A 12,114-nucleotide genomic window follows, 5' to 3' on the forward strand; every position below is an offset into this window, starting at 1 on the left:
AGCAGGAATAAGCTTGAAAGATTTATTATACAATATGGTGACTGTAGTTAATAACATTTTGTATTTTTGAAAAATGCTAAAAAGAGTGGATATAAAGTGTTTTCAGCGCAAAGATAATAATGATGTGAGGGAATGCACATATTAATTAGCTAGACTTAGTCATTCCACTATGCATAGATACTTCAAAGCATCATGTTGTACATGATAAATACAGTACATACAATTTTACACATCAATTTAAAAAAAAGGATTTAAAAAAAGAGCACTCAGGGGAGTAACTCTGTCTTCCTCCTTTTCCAGACCTTTGGTTTTCTTCAGATGTGAAAAAAGGTGACAATTTCCACAAATTCTGGGAAGGCAGCTATCAAAGACAATGCAGATATGGTGCTTTAGCTAGCTGCAATTATAATCCACGGGGACTCCTATGAAAAAATACAAAATGTACAAATGTGTTCAGGTAAACTCCATGATGAGACATAAATTTGAACTGCAAATCAAAAGGTGGACAAGTTTTCCAAATGGGTTATACATTCAGGGATTCAGCTTAGGCAAAAGGAAACTACCTGGAAGCAAGTTTCTGGAACCAGATTGAAAGATGAAAGGGAAGGTCTGGAAAAGGGTATAGTCCAATACTTCTCAAACTTTAGCCTAGATAAGAATAACCTTATGAACTTGAAAATGCTGATTGATTCAGTGTGTCTGGGGAAGGGCTTGATGTCATGCATTCCTCACAAGTGCCCAGATTATGCTGACACTGCTGGTTCATCGACCACAGAGGGGCAGAGGGGAGAAGTCCAAATGTGCAATCTAAGTGTTGATTCTTGAATGACAAAGCAATATTTGAAAGGCAGAGCAAATAGGCAACCTTTTTCCTACCAGATATTTTACTAAAATGCTGACAAAAGCTGAGGATGTAAGAGAATGAGTGAATTAATATAGTAGTACTGTATAGAACTGAAAAAATACAAGTCAGTCTCTAAAGGTGACCCTGGAGAACTGTTGCCATGGAAGAATATGATCCCAATGTTACCAAATATCTCAGTTTGTTAAGAGAAGGAAATCAGACTTTATTTTTAACATTAAACCTGCTTATTTGTAAATCCTAACTCAAATTAAGCACAAAGACTTATAACATTGTGAATCAAATACAAAGAATTGTCTTGCTAGACTTGGCCATCAGCTTGCGACTGCTTTAGCCAAATGATCAAACACGGTCAAAGGATCTAGAATATGAGCACAGGTAGGCAGAAACTAGCATGTAAAGGATCTGGGGGCTTGCTGGTATACCCACTGACTGAACACTATGAATTAGAGTTCAGAGAAAGGGATGCATTATGAGGAGCAAGGATCAGAACTCAAATATCAACAAAGTGTGTAAAGAAGATTCTTTGGATATAGAAAATTGATGTCAGGAGGTACTGCGATAAGACATTATAGTTAGAGTGAAGGTGGATTTGAATGCAAAATGAGGATTCTTCAATTGTTTTCAATAAACAACTACAAGTCACTGACTTTTGGTTGATTTAAGTCAGGACTGAGCTACTTAAAATACGGAAGTAGTCTGGGCCAGGTAATAATGCAATTCTTGAAATTTTGCTTTTAATTCTGTCGCCAAAGTTGTGCCATCTGAGTGGACTGTGACTCTCCACCCAAAGACCCATGTTGACATGGATGTTCAACACTTATGGCAGGGGGTGTATATGGTGAACAGAACCAGCTAGCACCTTGTATTCAGGCTCATCCATGCCACACAACTTATGTTTTTTCTCTGAGACACAGTACTGCAAAGGTTACTCCTAGGTTGGTTTTCTCCTTTTAGTTAGAAGGAGAGGAAGGCAGGAGTGCTTGGGTCCCACTCAACCAGACACCAAGGAATGCAGTTAAAAGGTAGGTGTCCTGCCCCCAGGGGAAAGGCTGTAACTTGGCTATTTCTGTACTCCAGAAGTATGGGGGAGTGCATTTTACAGGCCAAATGAAGGTGAGTACAAACATCTATATACACTAATCTGAGCAAGAAGATGGACTAGATGATGTTGTCTATTTTGAGGGAAATGTGAAATAAATGTAATGAATGGGGATTTTTTTCTGTCTTTAGTTTTTTATGTTTATTAAATTTTGCTTCTTAGAACTTCTAAGAAATGAATATTTGGGGGCAACTCAAAGATGCAGAGGTCTTCGGATCTTCTTACTTTAAGCAAACATGTTTGTGTTTGAATGTTGACTTCTCCAGTCTCATGATATCACCTTTTGCTTTGCATTTGTTCTTACCAGGAAACAGAATGTGCCTACATACTCTTTGTGGTCGCCATATTTTGGCTTACAGAAGCATTGCCTCTGTCGGTAACAGCTTTGCTACCTAGTTTAATGTTCCCCATGTTGGGGATCATGCCTTCTAAGAAGGTAAGTCCTCTTGCCAAAGTCATAAGTTGATTCTCTGTTTTGTACTGAGATTTCCATTGAGAAAAGTTATTTTTGAAGGGAGAAATCATCCCGTTGGTAAGGTTCCATGTAAGTCCCCCAAACTTCCAACTATTTCTCCTCTCTGGCATTCTGCATGTGTGCCCACCTTCAAAGAACAAACACAAGCTGCAACTTCTTGATTCATACATGTCAGTAGGAGAAATGTATATCCCCTCTTCTCTCACTGACATCTATGCCTGGTGCCTCCCTCTCAAAAACAGGAAAATTTGTTGACATCCTTCATAAGTTTTTTATATTCAGCAGAATTCAGCCTCATGGTGTTGGAAAAACAATTTTGTTTTTAATGAAGAAAAAGTTTCCCTGTTTTCATTTCCAGAAACCTGCCATTTCCAAAGATAAAGCCAAACTAATTTTCATGTATAGCTCCAGGAGTTTATTCATGCTAAGAGATGTTTATTGGTTCTACACAATCTAAGAGTACCCATCTGAAGAAAGTGGATTTGGTTTTCCAAATGCATTGAAAACAGTCTCCAGCCACCCAGAAAACAACTATCTAAACCACAGCTGAAACAGTCTCAAGAGAGATGTTAAGTTGGAGATGCCAGTCAGTGCAGTTTATCACCTTTGGACTTCTATCTTCTGCCTGGGTCTAACATTGCTCTCTTGCAGCTCACCTGTCTTTTCATTTTCTTTTTAACTAACCCTTGATTACATTTCTTCCTGTGAAAGGAATAGTTCCCTTCTTTATTTTCATGTCCTTCTTCCTGATTTTGGAGCCCCAGTCGATCTTTTTGTACTTTTTATCCTCTCCGCTCCTCTTTTCTAACTGGGTTTTCCCCTCCCACATAATTTTGAGTCTTTTCTATCTAATGGCCATTGATTTGGGAGAGTGGCCAGGGCTACACTTCAGTTCCTTTTGCCTCTAGGCTGACATTCTGCTGCCCCAAGGAATCTCAGAGCTATAATCTATTAAGCATCTTAAATGCTTCAACATGCTCTATGGCTTTTAATATCGGGAATTAAAAAAAGAAGGGGTTGATAAGTTGTTAAAACTAGGATGTCAAATTTTTAACCCCTGTCCTATGGGCTTGGATGGTTCTGTGTCCAGAGATAGGTATGTTTAAGAGTTATACATTTGTCTCTTATGGTTTAATAACAATAAAACTGACTAAATTGACTGTTAAAAAGAGGTTGAAGTAGAAGTGAGATTCACTGGACTCATGGGGCATTTCTGTAACAAGCTGTTACAGGAAGAGACATACAAACATTAGAGGGAAGCAGGAGGAAAGAGTACCTGGGAAGGGCTGGCTTTGTAGGAGCTGCCAAGGATATATATGTCTGCCTCTTTCTGGTGTGTAAGGGCCTGACTAAAGGCAGTGAAATTTTAGGTACCAATGGTAGTTTCGCATCACTCAGACTGCAGACACCTGCCCAACAGTCCTTTATCCCCAGACTAATTTAACAGTCATAGAATCTTAGACTTGAAAGGGAATTCTTCTTGGTCACTTCTCCCCCAGAACAGGGATCCCATCCAATATCTCTTACAGATGAGATCATTCAGAAAGTGTTTAAAGGCTTTCTGGATTATGGGCCTCTAATGTCCCTCAAGGAGATACACATTATTTTTGAATAATTTTAACTCATAAATAACTCAGCTTTATTGAGCCCACATCTGAAACTCAGTAACAGACTCATTAAACTTATTTCTAACATGTAGAATTTCATAAACAAACCTCACTTTTTTGCATGACAGTGTTGCTTGAATTTGAAAACTAATATCGTTTCCTCCTTATTTCTTCCCACCTTGAGTCTTAGTGGTTTCCAGACCTCAACTCCCATCCTCAAATCTGCCATTTCCAACTCCATCAACACCACCATCTTCTTTTTTCTTCCTGAAACTAACTCTAGTTTGTCAATGAGACTTAAGAATTAAATGAGTTAATAAATGTAAATTTCATTACATAGTAAGTACTCCATATATGTTAGCCAATGGTATTATTTATACATTCACAAAAGTGAATAGATGATTCTAGAAATATTTTGAGTGTTGCAAAGGTAAATTAGCCTATCGTCTTACCTATGGCATTTCAGCCTAAGTTTGTTTTAAACTTTATGTGATTCTCTTCACCTTGTAAGTTTAACTGGAACTTGCAGCAAATCATAGTCCTCAGAACTTTTAGTGGAGAAAACTGTTCTTCAGAATTGCGATCCTTTTTCCCAACAGAGTAACTTACCTTTTCCTAATAAGTTAGCTGACCAAAGCTACAGTCTATTATGAATCAGCTAGAGATTTAGTCAAAAGGCCTGAGCTTAGAATTTGACATTTATTGCCGATTACTTGGAGGACCCTGATCATGTCCTTTAATAACTCTTTTTTATCATCTGTAAGTAGAATATGATAATGCTACACAACCCATTGTTGTCACGATCAAATTAAATAATGTATGTTAAACAATGATACAAACTAAGTATCAAGCATTCTTATGAGATTTAATATTCACAGTTAAAGTTTGTTTTGAGAGTTTTAAACTATAATTCCAGGCCACTGCAGCATCTAGGACCCCATGTCATTAATGCCTTCATCTAAGTTTAGAGCCCTAAACACCTCTCTCTTTGGCCATGATAGTTATCACTTTACCTATTTATTAAGCCAATTCTAAATACTGGTATCTTGCTGAGCCCATTACTGTATTTGAAGAATATCAACAAATGTTAAACTTTCTTCATATTTGTTGAACTAAACCTGAAATGCTAAAGTATGTAGAGTATGTTCAATTTGATATTTCAAAACAAGCATTAATATTATTGTCATCAAAAATATTTATATATAAATTTTACATATATGAATGTGAAAATACACATGTACATATATATATATATATATATATAGTCATGTATTTTTCAGTGATTCAATAGATATTCACCTGGTAGTACCCTTCCAGGGATTTGGGAACATACCAATGAATAAAAACAGGCAAAATATTTCCTATCTTTCTAGAGGAAAGGAGGCAATGAACAATGTATCTGATAAATAGAAATATTATACAGTCTAGTGAGCTAGAAAGGTAATTTTGTGCTGTGGAAAAAAAAATGCTGCAGGATAATGGGGATCAGAGAGACTGGTAGTTTTAAATAAGGTGGTCAGGTTAGACCTCCTTGAGATAGTGATACTTGAACAAAGACAGGAAATGAAGGAGTTAGCCATTTGAATATTTGGAGAATGACTATTGCAGAAGAGGTAATATCCAGTGCAAAGACCTTATTGCAGGTACATCTGCAGTGTAATTGGAAGAGAGTAACTAAAGAGGAGAATGATAGATTAGGTCAGGTAAGTAATGTAATGAGGCAATGGACCAGGCAGGGTCAAACTAGGCCATTGCAAGATTTTAACATTGAATAAAATGGGATCCTCTGAAGAGTTTTGAGCACAAAAGTTACATGATCAACTTAACTTTGATTTTAAAAAGGATAATTTGGGCTGCTGTGTTGAGAAACAAGACAGAAAGAAAGAGACAGATAGTAGGTTATTGCAGTAGGTGAGAGACCATGGTAATTCAGACCAAGGGCAGTAATAGAGATATCGAATGTATTGTTGATAAAATGTGAAGATAAAATCAGCAAACTTTCCGGATTGATTAAATATGGCATATGGTTGGAAGAAAAGTGTCAAAGATGCCTCACAGCTTATCTGCCAATTGGGAAAATGGAATTGCTATCAACTGAAATGGGAAGATGATGGGAACTGCAGTCTTACTCTAGGAGAGGGGCTGATACCTAGAGTTCAGTGCTGGACAGATAAGTTTGAAATATTCAAGTGAAGATGTTGAGTAGGCAGTTGAATACAAAAGAGTCCAGAGTTCATGGGAGAGAGCTAATCTGTAGATATAAATCTGAGATTCATCGAAATATAGATGGTATTTAAAGCCCTAAGACTCGATGAGATCACTCGGGGAGTGAATGAAGATAGAAAAGCAAAGAGGAAAAAGAACTGACCTCTGCATAGCTACAAGAGTAAGAGGTAAATGAGAAGAGAAAGCACTAGCCAAAGAGACTACGAAGAAAAGGTTATTGAGGTAGGAGGAGAATCAGGAGAGTGTGTAAGCCTGGAATCCAAGTGAAGCAAGTGTTTTGAAGATGAGGCAATGACTATGTGTGTCAAATCTGCTGATAAGTCAGTTAATGTGAAAACTAGATATTGACTATTGGATTTAGCAAAACAACCTAATAATTAACAAAGCACCTTTTAAAAAATATTATCTCATTTAATTCACAAAGTTGGTGTGAGGTAATATTTAACTTTTAGAACTATTTATTGATTTGTAGAAAGGTTGCTGAACCAGTAAATTACATAACTAAGAGAGAACTCAAGTACTCTGATTGCAAAAGTCCGTGTTTTTTGATGAAATCCTATTCTGAGACAGAAATATGTTTATCTTGCAAATAGATATCAAATATTATTAGAAATTTTATTTGACATATCAATTTTTCCTTGAGACTAGTTATATTAATCAGTGTAATTTACAAACCAACAGCACCTTCTTCTATTACCTCCTGGACAAGTAGGCCATAACAAACACATCTGCCTGTAGCTAATGTTTCTTCTCAAATATTCTGACTCTGACGAAAACCATAGAATAGGTACTACAATGAAAACAGAGAATGTGAAATATTTTTCTGAAGTTTAACTAATTTTATTTGGACTGCAGGCTATAGTTTGTTTGCATGGTCTATTGAGAAAACTGGCAAACTGTGGGCCTGAAGGCCAAATCAGCCTGCTGCCTAATTTTTAAAATAAACTTTTTATTAGAACAAATCCATAGTCATTCATTGACATACTGCCTTTGGCTATTTTGTGCCATGACAGAGTTGAATAATTACAGTGAAGAGCATATGGCCGACAAAGTCTAGAACATTTATTGCTTGGCCCTCTACAATATGCTTACTCCTCATATAACCCAAATCAGTAACAACAAGAATGTCTCAGAGTCCTGGACTTCTTTCTGTGTCTAATCATTTACTAATAATGGCTTGCTTCTGTGTGTTTATTTATATTTTTAAGTCATTCTGCATTTATTCTTTCATTTCATTCTCAGAGTATTGGTGAATAGGGTATCTTAGCCCATTCAGATTGCTATAACAAAATACATTAAGCTGGGTAAATGAACAACAGATATTTATTGCTCACAGTTCTGGAGGCTGGGAAGTCCAATATCATGGCACTGGCAGATGGGGTGTATGGTAAGCGCTTGCTCTCTGCTGCATCCTCTCTGCTGCTCTCTGCTTGCTCTCTGTTGCATGTTGCTGCTGCATCCTCACATGATGGAAGGGGCAAGGGAGCTCTCTCAGGCCCCTTTTATAAAAGCACCAATTCCATTCATGAGGTTGGAGTGAACATGTTTGGTTCCTTTTAGGTGCCAACATATGAATTTGGGTGGTGGACACCAACATTCAGACCACAGCAGTCAATAGGGCTTATTTCCATGAGCCAAACTGCAAAAGAGATAAGGGAAAACGAAAACTTAAATATTTATTCATTTTTCAATAATAAACTCGAGGATCAGGTCCTGTAAGATTTTCCCAATCCCTCTAGGAAAAAAATGATCACCCCACTTACTTTTAAAATCTGAATTATATTTTGGAGAGGTTTCATTCAAGCATCTATAATACTTTATTGCACTTTTTGTTAACTTGTTTTTTCTCATCTAATAGCTTGTAAGCTCCTTGAGTCTAGGGACTTATTAAATTTAACATCTATTGAGTGCCCATTTGTGCCAGGCATGTGCTAAGTCCATAAATACAATTATTAATAAGATACATCTGGCCTTCAAAATACATCTAGTGTAATAAAGGGGATAAATAAATGAAGAAATTATCAATATATAAATTAAGAAGTACTATAAAAAGGGAGATATTATCTAATCCACTTTAGGTTCCTAGGGAAGATATCTTAGAAGAATTGACATCTTCCATGAAGGAAGATTAGAAGTATCCAAGACAAGGGGAGAGGGTCATTCCAGGTTAAATTGCAAGCAAGTGTTAAAGCACTTCTGTGTTTGAGGAACTAAATACATAGGAAGAAGTAGGGTGGAGTGGCAAAAAACTAAATTGGAGAGGTGAAATGGGACCAGATGATGAAGGGTCTTTCATGACACGTTGAAAATATTGGATTTGGTCTTTAAAACTATGGGAAGGTCTTAAAAACTATACTGAAGAAGTATAAGAAGGACAATTATGTGACCAGATTTACAATTTAGAAAAGGGGCTACGACAATGGTATGGAGTGGATCAAAAAAGATCGATCATACAGCAGCCAAGTGAGAAATAGTGAGGAGCTTAATAAAGGTTGTCATGTATAAACAGAGAAAAAGGGACAAATTTTAAAGATATGAAGGACCTAGGAATAATAAGACTTATATTGGAAGTGAAAAAGGAATCATGGCTGACCTTTAGGTCTCTGTCTTGGGCAACATTTACATTAACCACAAAGGGAGAATGTGTTTGAAGGATGGGGAGTGAGAAGACGTACGTTGAATTGTAGGTGTTTGTGGGAAATTCAGATGGACATGAACAGTTGGACATATCAGTGTGAAACTCAGAAGACGTACCTGTGTGGAAATAAAGATCTTGGTGTAGTCCACATTCATTTAACAAATATTCATTGAGTGCCCCCATGTATAAAGTTGAATCCTTCAAATTCAGTCATTGGATGGATAAAGCAAGAAGACTATAAAGATTATAGACAGAACCCTGTAGAATACCAGTATTTTGGAGGAACGAGATAACTGGATTTTCAAAGTCAGAAAAAAAAAAAAAAAATTCAGAGGCAGGTATAGAACCAGCGAGGAAAAAAAAAAAAAAACAACTTCCTGACTCTGGAGGCACTGGTAAATTAATACACTGAAATACTTACACCTAGAGTAAGAGTTGAAAGAGTTAGGAGCCTAGGAGATAGAGGACAGTGTATAGAAAATTGGGATTTAAGAGCTCACAGACCATAGCTTATTCATTGTCCCTCCCTCCCTGATTCTTTCAGTGCTATTTACCAAGCTCTCCTACTGTGTACCAGCATTATGCTAGGTGCAAAATACGTGATGGTTAGCAAAACAGAGTCCTGTTTTGCTAACACATACATGGGGGCACTCAATGAATATTTGTTAAATGAATGTTGACTACACCAAGATCTTTATTTCCACACAGGTAAGTCTTCTGAGTTTCACACTGATATGTCCAACTGTTCATGTCCATCTGAATTTCCCACAAACACCTACAATTTGGCTATCAAAACAGAGTCCTGGTCCTCATGGGACTTTATGGTATAATACAGAAAACAATAAGCACATAGACAAACAGTATTTACGTAATGCATATACTATGAAAAAACCAAACAGAGTTCTATGATACAGAAAAATAACAGGACTTATTTAGAAAGGCCTGATATTTGAGAATTGAAGAGGTGCAAGGAGGGAAAAATATATGAAGCATTTATTAATGTATTCTCTGTTCCTATAATATTTTTGGTGCATACAGATAATTTTTCAGTGAGTAATAAATGAAATAGTAAGGAAATTGATATAATTATTTTCTATTATCCAATCACTACAAAATGTAAAGAGATAGATATAAACCTTGAAAAACATCATAAATGAACATTTTATACAATATAAAAGTTGTCCACTTGCCTACTTTTAATTTCAAGGGCAATTATCAATTTTTGCTTTTTATTGAAACTAAGCCAAGCTTAGCAAGTTATGTTAAAAATGCAGCTATAATTTAATACAGCAAAATTATCATAAGAATTGATTTTCCTTTTTGTTATTTTGTAACATTAGAACGGTTTTGTTTTTTTGGAGACGGAGTCTGGCTCTGTCGCCCAGGCTGGAGTGCAGTGGCCGGATCTCAGCTCACTGCAAGCTCCGCCTCCCGGGTTTACGCCATTCTCCTGCCTTAGCCTCCAGAGTAGCTGGGACTACAGGCGCCCGCCACCTCGCCCGGCTAGTTTTTTGTATTTTTTAGTACAGACGGGGTTTCACCGTGTTAGCCAGGATGGTCTCGATCTCCTGACCTCGTGATCCGCCCGTCTTGGCCTCCCAAAGTGCTGGGATTACAGGCTTGAGCCACCTCGCCCGGCCAACATTAGAATGGTTTTATTCCAAACCTTCCATTCCTTCTGTTAGCTATTGTTTGATTTTTTTAGAGGGGTATTTACTCTTAACAATCCTCTTTTCAGCACAGCCTTGTGATTCAGTTTAGCCAAGTGTTTCTTAAAGTTCTCTTGAATACCAGTCCCATGAAGTGCTCCACCTAAAAATTAAGTAAAAATGTTTTTAATAATTAAATAAATCTGAAAAATATGCAGGATATGCTATCCCCCTGTTTAAAAATATCATTATACACTGTTGTTTAAAGGTTTTTGCAAAGGCCTATAGGAGAGAAAATTCTGGTATTTCAAAATTCTGTTTTCTCAATTTAATCAATTGCACAACGCTTTAAAAAAAAAAAAATATGTACCTAACGTATTTCAGAGTATTCTTTAAGAAGTACTGCTGCAAATGGTTGCTTAAAGTTCTAGGTTCTTTACTAATCTCTGAATGGTGTTGACTGAAAATGGCTTAAAATGTTGAGTTTCATTTGAGGGTATTTGTTGAATAATTTTTTTTTTTTTTGAGATGAAGTCTCACTCCGTCACCCAGGCTAGAGTGCAATGGCACGATGTCGGCTCATTGCACCTCTCCCTCCTGGGTTCAAGCAATTCTTCTGTCTCAGTCTCCAAAGTAGCTGGGATTGCAGGCATGCACCATCATGTCTGGCTAATATTTTGTATTTTTAGTAGAGATAGGGTTTCACCATGTTGCCCAGGCTGGCCTCGAACTCCTGATGTCAAGTGATCCACCTGCTTCGGCCTCCCAAAGTGCTGGGATTACAGGTGTCAGCCACCATGCCTGGCCTTATAAAAAGTAATTTTGAAAGTAAAATAATTCAATATATAAAGGCGTGACTGCAGTTACAGCATAATGGGTCATGATGAAGACAGTAGCAAATTGGAGTTTGATTGAAAACTTTCCCAAATCACAGTCATTGCCATTCCACTACAGATACATAAACAAATTAGCCCCAATAGAAAAGCACTTGCTTGATGTGACTCATAGAAGGCACTTACCTGATGTTACTCAGCTATTTAATAAACCTGAGTACTCTTTTTTCTGTGCACTTTTCCTTAACACCATTTCTGAGTAAGAATACAGAATATGTCTAAATTTGTATTCAAACACGTCTACATTTTTCTCAAAATAGAAAGATTATGCGGTTGAAGGTCAAAGTTAACAGCAGCATAATAATGTCTTTCTTGTGCAATGTTATTTTTCCCCACCAAAGTAAATAATCATGGGTTTAACTGTTATTTCAGGTGGCATCTGCCTATTTCAAGGATTTTCACCTACTGCTAATTGGAGTTATCTGTTTAGCAACATCCATAGAAAAATGGAATTTACACAAGAGAATTGCTCTGAAAATGGTGATGATAGTTGGTGTAAATCCTGCATGGTAAGTACTGCATTTACCGCTTCCAGTTTACCTGATGAACAAACCATTTTTGTGCATAGCAAATAACCAAATAAGTAATTCACGCCTAGGAAATTCTTTCTATCGCAGTCAGACTTACGACATTTTTCTTCCTCTGCAAATATGAAAGTGATA

The 12,114-nt window shown here is 36.8% G+C and overlaps 1 protein-coding gene and 1 long non-coding RNA gene across 3 annotated transcripts in view; one reads left to right on the plus strand and one right to left on the minus strand.

Annotated features, from left to right (window-relative positions):
* The window catches only part of SLC13A1 (solute carrier family 13 member 1), a 90,065-nt gene that overhangs the window by 15,525 nt on the left and 62,426 nt on the right, over positions 1-12,114 (plus strand). For both annotated transcript variants that reach the window (XM_033193256.1, XM_033193257.1), the window contains exons 2-3: positions 2,272-2,400; positions 11,825-11,961. In XM_033193256.1, coding sequence (XP_033049147.1) covers positions 2,272-2,400; positions 11,825-11,961 — 266 coding nt within the window. The remainder of the gene's footprint in view (positions 1-2,271; positions 2,401-11,824; positions 11,962-12,114) is intronic.
* The window catches only part of LOC117072831, a 68,231-nt gene continuing 63,984 nt past the window's right edge, over positions 7,868-12,114 (minus strand). Inside the window, exon 3 of the long non-coding RNA XR_004432962.1 lies at positions 7,868-7,911. This is a non-coding gene — a long non-coding RNA (uncharacterized LOC117072831). The remainder of the gene's footprint in view (positions 7,912-12,114) is intronic.

The sequence above is a fragment of the Trachypithecus francoisi genome, unplaced genomic scaffold (genome assembly GCF_009764315.1).
Source record: "Trachypithecus francoisi isolate TF-2019V2 unplaced genomic scaffold, Tfra_2.0 Lachesis_group4, whole genome shotgun sequence".
NCBI lineage: Eukaryota > Metazoa > Chordata > Mammalia > Primates > Cercopithecidae > Trachypithecus > Trachypithecus francoisi.